Source organism: Sciurus vulgaris (genome assembly GCF_902686455.1).
Source record: "Sciurus vulgaris genome assembly, chromosome: 6".
Lineage (NCBI taxonomy): Eukaryota > Metazoa > Chordata > Mammalia > Rodentia > Sciuridae > Sciurus > Sciurus vulgaris.
Genome location: NC_136466.1, coordinates 160,430,765 through 160,444,394, shown reverse-complemented (window position 1 = coordinate 160,444,394; position 13,630 = coordinate 160,430,765). Strand labels below are relative to the sequence as shown.

The following is a 13,630-nucleotide window of genomic DNA, read 5'->3' as shown; positions in this document are numbered from 1 at the left end:
ATTCAATTTGAGCCTCTAAAATTTATTATAGAATCAATATAAAATTCACAGATATGAAGACCAAGTCTTCAGAAGTAAAAACTAATTCATTGCTTTGAAACATTTACTTTTCACTCAATATTTAGTTAAAAATGTTAGTGTTTATATCCTCGAAAAAAACTTAGAGAAGAAATGTTAAGACAAGAAAAGTTGTGGGTGGAGGAATGCTCTTATTCTGCCTCTTTTACAACTGCATCTCTTCTTGCTTTATGTCCTTATAAACGTTTTCTGTGTGGTTTATGTTAGTTTAAGTGTGTACTTTGCTCTTATCAACTGCCCATGTCTGAATAGACTATTTTGAAAATGTAAACCTTATAAACTTAGAAAGCCAAATAAGAAATGGCTTTAGTATTTTCCCCTTTTCAGCTTTTTTTTAGGAGAGTTAGAGAAGTGCCTCGAAGATCCAGAAAAACTAGGATCACTTTTTGTGAAACACGTAAGTTCAAAAGCATTATTCACATTTCAGTCTGACGTTGTCATATTTAGCCAACAGATTAAAGGAGAAATCACTCATAGTTTATAAGATTGCATATGTTAAGAATAAAACCTAACTATACAGTGTTTGGTAGGTGAACTGTCTGCTTTCCTGGTCCTGCTCCAGCTGACTGTTTGATAACAGTACTGGTTGGTCAGGGGACCAGGGCCAGGCTTGAAGCAGGAACCTTTAGGTGTGACTGCAGGCAGACACGTATTTGGTGAAGACGTGTAATGGACTTAGCGTAGTAGCTAAATATATCTAAAATAAGAGATTTAGCATTAAAGTTTTATTTAAGGAAAAATCACTATGTTTTTAAAAAAATGAATGACAAGAGTTTATGCATTTTTGCAAATCTCTTTAATGTCGGCTTAACAGAAGTAGATTTCCATCTCTGCTTCTGCATTCAACCTATTGCTCTGTGTTTTATGGTTAAAGTATATGAAAAGAATCCATCTTCACACAGATGTTAGTTGGAAACAGGTAAGTATCTTAATATCTTAGGTACTGCTCCAAAATGTGACCAGTGATCATTTCTTAATGTTCAGTTGCAGCATGAAATACGAAAACCTGCTGGTGACCTTCTTCCTGGAAGTCATATTAAATCTGTTGGATGTTGTTACACCTCAGGGCTCTTACCCCCGGCTAGGTTTTGTGATCTCATGCCTCGGGCAGTAGGAAGATGATCACTGACTCTGGCAGACCTTTCAGTTGTTGATCATTTTATCCCAGAAATCACATTTTTAACATCCACTTCCTGTGTTTTCAGAAATCTTTTCAGAATTATCAAGTTTTTGGTGGCAGACACATGTTCAAAATTCTAACTTTTTGCTTGAAAACTGGAATTTTCATTATTCACACACACTGCCAGTTGTTTGCCTTGAAATGACAGGCTTATTTCATCCATGTTCAAGAAAACATGTACTCGACACCCAAGCGTAAAGGATTACAACTTATGTCCATCACTCTTTCAAGTAAAATTGGTGGGCCGTAAAATAAGCAGTTGGTTCAGCCTGTGACTCAACTCCTCAGGTGCTTTCCCTTGAAACAGTTATCATGTAAGCAGAAGCCTTGTACACGCTTCTGTCTTGTAACAAGAACGTTAAAAACATGTACGCTCCCTGGTGGGTTTTAATAAAATAGCTTTTCTTACCTCATCAAGGACATTCTGAAGAGAAACTCTTCTTTCGCTATAAACGTGTAGCTGTGGGGAACACTTGCCACGGGTCCATCAGTTTCACCCACCTTTGGTTTTTGCATATCAGTGCAGATGTCAACACAGTGACAAAGGCAAAGGACATTTTAATGCTGTTTTGAAAATAATCTTGAGCTGATGGAACTACTAAAAGCCTCGGGGTCCCCCAGGGACTGCACACCACACTCTGAGGGTCGCTGCAGTAAGGGAGGCTCACTGTCCACTCCTCTCCCTGTCTTTTGGACATGAAATTAAAGAGATTTTTTTAGCTGTAATGCGGTGGCACACACTTGTAACCCCAGCTACTCCAGGCTGAGGCGGGAGGATCACAAGTTGGAGGCCAGCCTGGGCAACTTAGCAAGACCTTGTCTCAACATGAAATTCTTAAAAAGAGCTATGGATGTAGTTCAGTGGTAGAGCACTTTAGAATTCACAGGGCCTTAGCTCAACCCTCAGTACTACAAAATATAGTGGTGGGGTGGGGGTGCTTTTCCCTGCCTATTAGGCATAGCTAGGCTTACCAGGCAGGACTCGGAGGGATGGGGGTAATTCTTAGTTAATATTAAGAAGTGTGTTCTTTGCAGGCAGAGGTGTTTACTGATACTGTAAAGGATGTGGTCTCTGGAGGGAACCATCACGAAGGTCTGTTTTCAGAGCCACAGAGGAGGCTAACCTGTGTCAGGAGTCTGGCAGGTGCTCCTGAGAGCCTCAGGCATGCAGCTTTGTTTTAAGAAGTTTCCTTGATGAATGTGCTGAAATATGCATGTGTTGTGTTCTGATTGTGTTTCTCCAGTTGTTATTGTTTTAACCAGTGTGTTTGCCTTTTTCATTCCTAGGAGAGAAGGTTGCACATGTACATAGTTTATTGTCAAAATAAACCAAAGTCTGAGCACATTGTCTCAGAATACATTGATACCTTTTTTGAGGTAAGACTCAAGATAGGAACAGAAAGCATTTCTGAATTTTTTGTTACATTTTGATTCCTAAAGATTTAAGTATCATTGGTTTCCCAGGAAACAAAGTAATTCTTAGCAAACTGGCCTAAGCAATAAGAATTCTGAATCTACATTTCTATCCAGTAAGTCAGAGGAATGAGTATGAATTCAGTCTGTGGTCATGTCCCCTGCCATTCAGGGGTCATCATCATTAAAAATGAGTGTTTTTATCATCATAAACTTAGAGCTCATTGCAAATTCAGAATAATTCATAATCGAAACTTTTTGCCTAAAAACTTAAAAACAACAAATACATTTGTATGAACAAAAGAAAGCAATTTTCCAAGGCCTTTTAAGAAATATAAAAGACTTCTTTGAAAAAAGATCAGAAAGATTAAAGTATAACACTCAGAAATCCTGAGAAATGGCTGTTTTTCTTACTGTTTTTATCAGCAGCCTTGTGGTCAGCCATTTTGACAATTAGAAAGACTGAAAATTTTGCTTTTTTAATGAACAACACTTAAGATAGTTTATTTTCATTTAAATCCACAGGACCTAAAGCAGCGCCTTGGCCACAGGTTGCAGCTCACGGATTTGTTAATCAAACCTGTGCAGAGAATTATGAAGTACCAACTGTTGCTGAAGGTGAGGGTTTGCAGGCACGAGCCCGGGTTCGGGAGTTAGATTGTGAGAGAAGGAGTCTCCACAGGCAGGGAAGGCAGGGATTGGCAGGCGAGGGGAATGGTTCCTGCAGGAAATATGAAGCTACCTTGTTACTTCTGATTTTAAATATTTCAAAGTAAATTTTTAAAACTTTAATAAGACACCTTATACTGCCGTCTCGGTTTTTCATTTGCCTCAAGTTCTGAATCAAAATGTCAGTCAGCGTGAACTTGTTTCCTGCCACATCTTGGAATGCTAATGTTTCTTCTTCAGCTCTGTCAACTTTGTTTCTTAATTTTCTTGGAACCTTGGATGAAATCACATTTTTTTTCCCTGTATATCCCACCCTGTTGGCTTAGCCATAGCCTGAATTGCTTTAAATCACTAAGGACAGCTAAAAGCAGCACCACATGAGACTTCAGACCTGGACAGGCAGGGGAACAAGAGCCAGCCCATCTGGAGGGAAGCAGGAGCCGTCAGATTTGGAATGGCTTTGCCATCAGGATACCTTTTAGTTGTACTTCTGAGAGTTAAATGAGAAAATAGAACTAAAGCCCTGAGTCCAGTGCCTGGCGTGACAGGAGCGATCAAAAAGGCCGACCGCTGCGGTCCTCGCCACTCTTACCATGTCCTTCCCACTTTCCTTACAGGACTTCCTTAAGTACTCCAAAAAAGCTAGCCTGGACACATCGGAATTAGAGGTACTTTGCGTCCTGGCTGTCCCCTTGGCTCTTCCCTGAGTATCCCCAGCATGGGGGTCTTACCTGCCCTGGGACTCATCAGAGGATGGGAGGGAGAGGCACTGAACTTGGAGGGGCAGCCCTCAGATTTTTCCTGAGAAACTTGAACTTTCGCTCTGCTTTCTCTGCACCTACAGAAAGCCGTGGAAGTCATGTGCATAGTCCCAAAGCGGTGCAACGACATGATGAACGTGGGGCGGCTGCAAGGATTCGACGTAATGCAGCTGTTGTTCTTTGCAAGGGCTCCTCTGCCTTCTGTCCCTTTCTTTTGTTTTGCATTATTTCTTTCCACATTTAGAGAGAGGATCCTTTTTGTTTAGGTTTCTGTCTTTTCCCACTTTACTCAACCTGATTGATATTTTCTTTCAACCTCTTTTTGGGCCCTCTACCGTCCTAAGAATTGAGTTTCCTATCCCTGCTATGGTAGCCAGGGTTGTATCAGGACCCAGGTGGCCCTACCTTTCAGCCATCCCTGAGAACTTGACTTCAGGGTCCCTGTGTTCCCCGTCAGCCTCACAGACTCATATGGGATGCCAGATTGCTCTTTCCACATATTACCCATTGTGTATCCTGACGGTAAGCTCAGAACAGAGTCCTTATTTCCTGTTCTTGAATAAGGAGATGTAGTTTTACTTGGCCTTGTCCCTGTTTTGCTGGGGATGAGGGTTTAAAGTTCTGGTGCTGTGATTCTTAAATTTAGCATTCACAGGCTCACCTGGAGGGCTCTGAGTGTGTGTGCGATCGTTGCTGCCGGCTGGCCCAGGATCGCAGAGAGCGCCACTATTCTAGGGTGGAGGAGACTTTCAGACTCCCCCCCACTCTCCAGTTTTAAGTGAGGCCAGTGGTTATGCAGAAGCCGGCAAGGCTTTTATTTATATAATTGTTCCAGTTGAGACTAAGAATTCGTTACTATAAAAGAAAAAATAAGCTCTATAAATTAATAAAAGAAAAATGCATCATTCTGTGGGAGGAAATCTGAAGAAAACAGAGCTTCAGATAACTCAGAACGAAATGTCTTCTTTTCCCCTTCCTTTGCCCCCTTTTTTTCTTTCAGGGTAAAATTGTCGCCCAGGGTAAACTGCTCTTGCAGGACACGTTCTTGGTCACAGACCAAGATGCGGGACTTTTGCCTCGCTGCAAAGAGAGGCGGGTTTTCCTCTTTGAGCAGATTGTCATATTCAGTGAACCATTAGACAAAAAAAAGGGCTTCTCCATGCCAGGATTCCTGTTCAAGAACAGTATCAAGGTAATGTGTGTCTGTGAAGCTTCTTCCTGTACCAGTATATGTACCCATCTTACTGAAAAACTCTTTCCTTTTTATGACCACATGTTCTGTCTTATGAAATATCTAGAGAACCTTTTGGAACCCTTGAGAACATTTAAATTTGTTCCACCCCCCTTTCTACTGTCTGTATTAGGGAACTTCTTATGTCTTGCACACACCTTGGTGTGACTGTATTCACTGGGTAGTGTTTATGTGCCACCATCTCTGTAACTATGTAAAACCTTTATTTAAATTCAGAGGCACAGCTTTGGAGTATCATTCTTTGACCAGAGAAAACAGCTGCTCCATGTTTTATTATTTTCCTCCATTCAACAAGAAGTACTGAGCACTTCAGTGTTAGGCATGAGATTCCAGAGATGGACCAGATAGGTAGCCTCCCTGTCCTTGTGCACCTTGCTCTCTGATGGAAGAGAAAGACAAATAACCAAAGAAAATTATTGCAAATAGCCCTAAATCTGTAAATCGAGGGGGAGACAGAAGAGCAGAAGAGGCCTGAGGCCCCAGCAAATGGGCCCTCGGAGATGCAAGCGTCTCCCCCGGTTTCCTTCTTCCTCTTCAGCTATGCAGACTGGGTCAGAAGGGAGATTCGCTTCCCTTTGTTAGTCCTATGCACCTAGCCGCTCGGGTCCCTTCAGACCTCACCTCCCAGCACACTAGTGAGACATTGTAGCCTCCCTGTGCCTGAACCGGGAGCAGATCTGTCCTGGGGCACAGCCTTTGGGCCTAAAGGACTTCTGCGCATAATACCCATAATACCGTGCAGAGGCTTCAGGGCCAAGAAGCTGAGGGAGGAGGTTGCCTTCACCAGGAGCTCACTTGCAGGCCCTGTATCTCATGCCACCCCCAAGACCCTAGCCCCAACCTTTGGAGGCCCCTCCCTCTGAGGGCCTTGGGGAGCATGATGACCCACCACCCACCATCCGAACTCCCAGAAAATTGCTCTAGGACCTTAGAAATTCTCTCAGTGTTACTCTATGTATTCTGCTTCTATAAAATTAGTTTCTGTATTTTAATCATGATATCATATACTTTACTATGTTTTGATATTTGAATTTTTTAAGTGGTATCTTTTTTATTCCTGAGGAAGCAAGTAAGGAATAAACACTGGGTCATTACAGAGGGATTTTTAAAATAGCCCCAGGTCCGCATTTCTAGTAAAACATTGAAGCTATTAGTCAAATCACTCAGCTCCTAATGATCTCCATGTAACTGAGTGAGACATTGAAAAGCTTCATGATACAGGTTGAGTATCCCTTATCCCTTCTGGGACCAGAAATGTTTCAGATATCAGGGTTTTTTTCATTTTGTTTTTCAGTTTTAGAATATTTGCATATTCCAGTTTTCATATTGCAGTGAGGTATCTTGGAGATGAGATCCAAGTCTAAATACAAAGTTCATTTACTTTTCACGTACACTGTAAACACAGAGCCTGAAGGTAATGTTATACAATATATCGAGTGTGCCTGCATTTTAACTGTGACACATCAAATGAGGTCAGGTGTGTAGTTTTCCATTTGTGATGTACTATCAATGCTCAAAAAATTTCAAAGTTCAAAACATTTGGGGTTTCAGATTTTCCTTTTAAGGGTACTCAACCTGCAGTGGTTTCTGAGGCAGTAAAAATAGCAGCTCAACCAAAAAAGTGGTTAATTCCATTTTGAAGGGATAAAATTCACTTTGCACTTGGCTGGGGATTATTTATTGGGATAAAATTCATGTAACGTAATTTACCTGCTTAACCATTTTTAAGCATATGGCACAGTGATACTGAAAGTGTATTTCCGGTGTTGGACCATCACCACTCTCAGTCTCCAGGACTCTTCCTTCTTAAAGAACTGGAACTTTATACCCATTAGACACTAAATCCTCATGGTCCCCTTACCACAGCCCTGGGCAACCCCATTCTACTCTTGTCTCCATGGACTTGACTGCTCTGAGGCCTCATATCAGTGGAATCATACTGTGTTCGCCCTTGTTTCCAGAGTTCACCCAGGTTCATTGTGCTGTGCATGTCAGCCTTTCCTCCTGCCGAGGCTGAATAACATTCCTCTGCACATGTACCACATTTTATCTGTTCATTGATGGATACTTGGGTTGCTCTTACAAATAGCTATTGTGAATAATGCTTTAATTTTTTTAAGGTGAGTTGCCTTTGCCTGGAGGAAAATGTGGAAAATGATCCCTGTAAATTTGCTCTGACATCAAGGACGGGTGACGTGGTGGAGACCTTCATTTTGCATTCATCAAGTCCAAGTGTCCGGCAAACATGGATCCATGAAATCAACCAAATTTTAGAAAACCAGCGCAATTTTTTAAATGGTAATGTGTGTTCTGTGTCTTCTTTCCCTAATGTACATGTTTCCGTTTCTCATCTGTGTCCCATCACATGTTAAAAATAATGACTGAGCTTAGCACTTACCATACATCAGGCCACACCACTCTCTGTGGCAAGTACTATTATTGTGCCCAATTTACAGATGAGGAAATTGAGGCACAGAGTGGATTGATAGTTTGCCCAGTACCCACAGGTTGTTGGTGGCAGTAAGGATTGGGAGCAGTCATCACAGGCTCCCTCACAGCTGTGCTGCTCCATTCTGTCAAGTACAAAATACGTACTGCCCTGTCCCAGGAAGCAGGATGCACAAAGATGTGAGGCAGATGGAGCTTGCCAAAGATGCTGGAGACATTGGCAAGGGCACTGCACCTCCACACCTGCCTTCCTCATCAGTAACAAGCAGTTTTACCCTTTCCAGTTTCCATGACCCAAGTGATTGAAAATTAGCTGCAAAACAAGAATTGACAGTACCCACTAGTTGCCCCTTTGCATGTGGTCATCTTGTGACTCTTGGCTTCCACTCAGGTTTTAATTTGGGGATCAGTGAGAAACTTGGAGGATTCTGTCAGCAGCCATGAGCTCGTTAATTCTCCTTTCTGTGTCCTTTTCTTCTCTTCTGCGCTCCATATCTGTGCCCCAATCCAAGAGGTATGGTAATGTTCTCTGTCCCAAGAAAACCACCTCCACACCTTGCATGACACTGTAGAGCCAGGAACAGAGGCACTCAGGGAAAAGTCTTAAGTAATGTGGCACTCTTAGCCAAGTGGGAATCGGCTGCCTGGGTGTCCACTCCAGTTGTCTTCTGTCCAGTTCTCTGGCTAATTATTGTTTTCATTTGCCATAAGAATTGGATCCTCTGGCTGTGAGCAAATCGGGTCTCCTAAACATATTGTTTTTAAGTATTGCATTAAATACCAATTCATCACATAGGATTGGGAAATTGCTGAACTTTTGTCATCGTCTTTAAAATAAAATAAACTGCCCCTGCTGCCAGCATGATTAGGCAATGATGTCGAAGTCTCCTGACAGCCCTGCAGTGTAGGTGATGATCAGAATACCAGCCAGATCCTGAATGGGAGGAGCTACGGAAACGTCAGCCTCCTCCTCACTCGGCCTGCTCCTGCGAGAGGCTGTGGCCAGGACAGCTGTAAGGGGCTCTGAATGCCTCTGCACATTTGCCAAGGAGTTCCCGGCAGGGACACAGCATCTAATTGTCGTAATGCACAGAGGTTTGAACACCTTAAGAATTTGGGTTAGGGTTTCCATTTGTATCTTTTTTTTTTTAGTTGTTGCTGGACACAATACCTTTATTTTATTTTTATGGGGTGCTGAGGATCAAACCTAGGGCCTCAAGTGTGCTGGGCAAGCACTCCACCCCTGGGCCACAACCCCAGCCCCTCCATATGTATCTTATTTGGCATGAGTCCTAAGTTCTCCTGCAGATGAGTGTGATAAAACAACATTACTGAAGCTGAGAGAGGACATCTTCCTGACAAGCACAGGCCTAGTGAGCTCTTTAACTCCCCTTGTCTGGATTGTCCAAGCTGCAAAACAGAGGCAGTCCTTATGGTCACCGCCATGTGTGGTAACTGAGAGGTTACTTCACCTCTGCCAGTTTCTTCTTTGTCTGCCTCTCTCTGGCTTAAAGAGGTCCTTTGTAAAGTTGTGCTCACTTTCCGCTGCAGAGTCCTAGTCAGCTCTATCTCAGCAGCATGCTAGGCTTCCCATTGCCAGTAGCCACTTTCCAGAGGTGCAATGGACCGGACAGCTGGGTCCACTTAGCGGTAGGCAGAGGCTCTACTTGCCTCTTCTGGGGAACTGAAGTCACACCGTCTGGTCCTTTCCCACTGCCTCCTCCTGCTGCCCACTCTTGTCCACACACCACAGTTCCCTCCATCAAGTCCCTTTAATCTTCAGGGGAGAATGCACTGAGGCCTCCCTGTCGCTGCTGGTGCTGGGGCTGGTAGCTGCAGGAAGCATGGACGTTTGCAGGCCGCCTTGGCTGTGGGAGGCTCGAAGCCCAGCATCTCTTCTGGTTGGATGATGCCCTTTCTCCTCTGTCCTGCGCTTTGCTTTTCCTTGGTGCCCTGACTGAGACTCTTCTGCTGTGTCTTGCTTGGTTACAGCCTTGACATCGCCCATCGAGTACCAGAGGAACCACAGCGGGGGCGGCGGCAGTGGCAGCGGGGGCAGCAGCGGCGGGGGAGGGGGCGGCGGCGGCGGGGCCTCCAGCGGTGGTGGTGGCAGCCATGGCAGTGGTCCCAGCAGCTGCAGCAGTGGCCCCAGCTCAAGCAGAAGCAGGCCCTCCCGGATCCCACAGCCTGTCAGACACCACCCCCCTGTGCTGGTCTCCTCTGCAGCCTCGAGCCAGGCAGAGGCAGACAAGATGTCAGGTATGTCTGCTCCCAGCCCCTCACTGCCTCCCCCCAGCAGCAGCCTGGCCTTTGAGGCCAGCCTCAGCCAACCCAGCAGGCTCCCTCTGGGCGGAGACTCCGAAGGTCCTGAGCGAGAAACGGAACCCATCCCCAAGATGAAGGTGCTGGAGAGCCCCAGGAAGACCACCGGCAACACTTCTGGTGCAAGCCAAGATGGAAATGCCAAGGACGCTCGGGGGAACCTGGGCCCTCTGCCCCTGGGCAAGCCCAGGCCTGGGGCCATCTCGCCTCTGAACTCTCCTCTCTCTACCACATTCCCTTCTCCTTTCGGCAAGGAGCCCTTCCCCCCCAGCAGCCCCCTGCAGAAGGGGGGCTCCTTCTGGAGCTCCATCCCCTCCTCCCCCGCCAGCCGGCCAGGCTCCTTCACTTTCCCGGGGGACAGCGACTCCCTCCAGCGGCAGACGCATCGCCACACAGCCCCCAGCAAGGACACGGACCGCATGAGCACGTGCTCCTCAGCCAGCGAGCAGTCCGTGCAGTCCACCCAGAGCAACGGGGTAAGAACGCCAGGGAGCCTGCGCCCACCTGCCCTGCCGCCTCTGTCCCGCCAACTCTTCTAAACCCGTGTCGCCGTCGCTCTCCACTCTGCTCCACTCCGTACTAACTCCAGCTCTCCAGCACTGTGGGCACCGTCACCTTCTCCGGCACTCCTGTGCACTGCCCAAGTAGACACCTCTGTGGCTTCTCTGTGTGTGCAGTGTGTGTCCGTGCCCCTGGGCCTGGATGGACGCACACAGCCACCAACTGAATGCAGACACTTCTAACCCTTCCTGGGACCATGGACAGCACCCGCTTTCATCTCTACTAACTTGCTCCTTGCTTTGTTCGTGTCTCCTTCATAAGAGAAAGCATATTATTAACCTTCTGAATGCAGCATCTATCAGTCTTTTCAATTTTCCAACCAGCAAAACATCTTGGAACTTCCTTTTTTAGCCCCTGCCTTCTATGCAGTTTTTTTTTTTTTTTTTTTTTTTAAGGAGTCCTTTTTTCCTGCTTTCTATCTCCTACTTAAATTGAAATCTGTACACTTTAAGCTTTTGCTCATCGCTTGGTTTTGCTCTCTTATGCCTTAAATTATCTTTGCAGCATTTTTGACTCATCCAATGGAAAAAAAATTTTCCTCAAGAAAACTTCCAACAGAAACTGAAAGCAAATTAAGCTGGCAAAATGGGGGGAAGGAATCTGCCCAGTGGGAATACTTCTCCAGCCCAAGTATCGCTCTGGAGAAGACACTGGCCCCTGGGCACCTGGAGACCTGCTCCTGCACAGGCTGCCAGGAGTGCCTGGCATCTGTCCAGCAGGGGGCGCAGCGGGCGGGTTTGAGGCTCTGTGGAGGGGTGTCGCGGCTCATTTTGCTCTCATTCACATTGTGTTCTCAAGCACAGGGTGGTTGTGCTGGGTCCCCCCATTCTGTGGCTTCCTCACTGTCCCACACAGCAGATGGCCTGGCCCGTAACACTTTCCTGAAGGCATGCGTGAGTGAATAGAACTGTTCTAATGAGTGTATGTTTGATTGCTTTATAAATTTTTAAATACATTTCCCTAAAAGGGTCTGTGTCTCTCTTTGTGTATGTATGTGTGTGTGTGTGTGTGTGTATATACACACATATATATATATATATCTAGCTTTTGCATGTCTCACCCTTTCCTCTGGACTTCTATTAATCCTGTACTTGGGTTGACTTGATCTTATCCTTTTGTACTATTTTTTGTTACTTATTTTGTTAAACTATATTTACTTGAGGAATAACTTAAGAGGTGGGTCTTTATATGTTTATTTATACTCAAGTTTTGCTCTCAAAAATAGCTGGTTGGTGCAGGGGTCATCTAGTGGATACCCCAGCATCCTCACTGTCCCTTGGAGCTAGGACGCCTCCCAGCTCGGTGAAAATGCCAGATGGCCAGTGAGATCTGAACATGACTTCAGTCAGAAAGAAGGTGCAGACAACCTACTAACCGTTGAGTGTCTACTTAGGGTGCAGGCATGGCCCACAGCTGTGACCTTACAAAATCAGCTAGTTGACATCTTTTGAGTTCATCCTAACCCAGACACTTGGCAGTAAGCAAAAGAGGAATCTTCTGAGTCTGTCCGACCACTGCCCCCAGGCAGGAGCCAGTGCTGGCCATCTCTGGACACTCCTGAGTAGATCTGGATAGGGAGGCCTCAACCCAGCTCCACCCAAGGCATTCACCTGAGACAACAGGTAGCACATGGTCCACAAAGTTTTAGGTTAGGAAAGTTACCTTTGCTTTCTGTCTCACACTTTTCCTTTGTGGTAGGCAACCTGGGAAGAGAAATTGTCAAGAATGCTTTAGGTGAATCAAAATGCCTTACAGAAATGGCCTGGACGCCTGGGAAAAACTCCAGAGGCCCAAAGCAGGGATTTGAAAATGCCCTCCTCTGGTCCTGATCAGAATTTCAGTTCAAAGGAGCTATTGCCCAGCTGCCTCTGATTGAGCTCCCAGGCCTGGCAGATCAGCCAGAGGCCTCCTTCCCGCTGAGCACCTCTGTGGCGCTGTCTGTGGTTACAGTCAAACAGCCATGCCTAGTCCAGGGTCCAGGTCCTTCCTCCCCCTCTAGATAGGCACCTTCTGCCACGTTCCGTTGAAGCCAGACCAGGCGGAGTAAATGTGAATCAACCCAAAGCACGACTGTCGCGCTTCCTGTGACTCTGTGGCCTGGCCTTTCCACCTGCACCACCTGGGCAGCATTAGAGGCGCACGCACTTGGAGGTCGCTCCCAGCCCTGCCGTTCTCTCACTGGCTGGTGATCTGTGCAGACTCACTTCTCTCACACTCTGAGAGGCTGGTGTCATGCCCACTGACAAGGTGGTTGTGAGAATTAGAGAGATCTGAAATGCCTAACACAGCCTGGTGCATAGGCTGTGTTTAGAAAATGCTAATAGCTATGATTATGGTGGCAAAATACTCAGATGATAGCCTGGTATGATATATTACCCAAAGCAGCTATGTCACCGAAGTTTTGTGTTTATATTTTCTTGGCCCTATAACCTCAAAACTATAGGGCATTACCATTTATGTCAAAATATTAAAGTACATACATAAAGTATAAAATAAAGAGCTGGGGAGATAGCTCAGCCAGTAGAGTGCTTCCCTCGCAAGCACAAGGCCCTGAGTTCGATCCCCAGTACTGAGAAAAAAAAAAAAAAAAGGTATAAAATAAAGTATATAAAAAAGTAGGCAGAGACCAAAGGCTGAGATGCTTGGCACCCATTCAGCTGAAGGGTCACCGGCAAGTACTGCCTGTTTATGAGGTCTGCCAGAAGCAGACCCCTTCTGGCAGAGATGGGCAGCAGCTCCATCTCCTTCTATTTAAATAGCCTCTGCAGCTCCAAGTGCATAGTCCTGGCCCCTGGACTTCCCAGTGGCTGGCTTATTGGCTTTCCCAGGCTTAGCCTCACAGAAGGGCAAGAGGGTCTGGCAGGTGTCCCCTCCACCATCTCAGGACAGTGGTCAGCAGTCTGTTTCAGCATGTCCTGACACCAGCTCCATAGACAGGGCTGAGGG

The 13,630-nt window shown here is 45.8% G+C and overlaps 1 protein-coding gene across 1 annotated transcript in view; it reads left to right on the top strand.

The window, feature by feature from the left end:
* TRIO (trio Rho guanine nucleotide exchange factor) overlaps positions 1-13,630 on the top strand; it is a 331,715-nt gene that overhangs the window by 303,413 nt on the left and 14,672 nt on the right. The window contains 8 exon segments of the mRNA XM_079145182.1: positions 406-475; positions 2,546-2,635; positions 3,197-3,289; positions 3,958-4,008; positions 4,185-4,262; positions 5,102-5,293; positions 7,474-7,651; positions 9,794-10,599. Of these exon segments, the coding sequence (XP_079001308.1) occupies positions 406-475; positions 2,546-2,635; positions 3,197-3,289; positions 3,958-4,008; positions 4,185-4,262; positions 5,102-5,293; positions 7,474-7,651; positions 9,794-10,599 (1,558 nt within the window).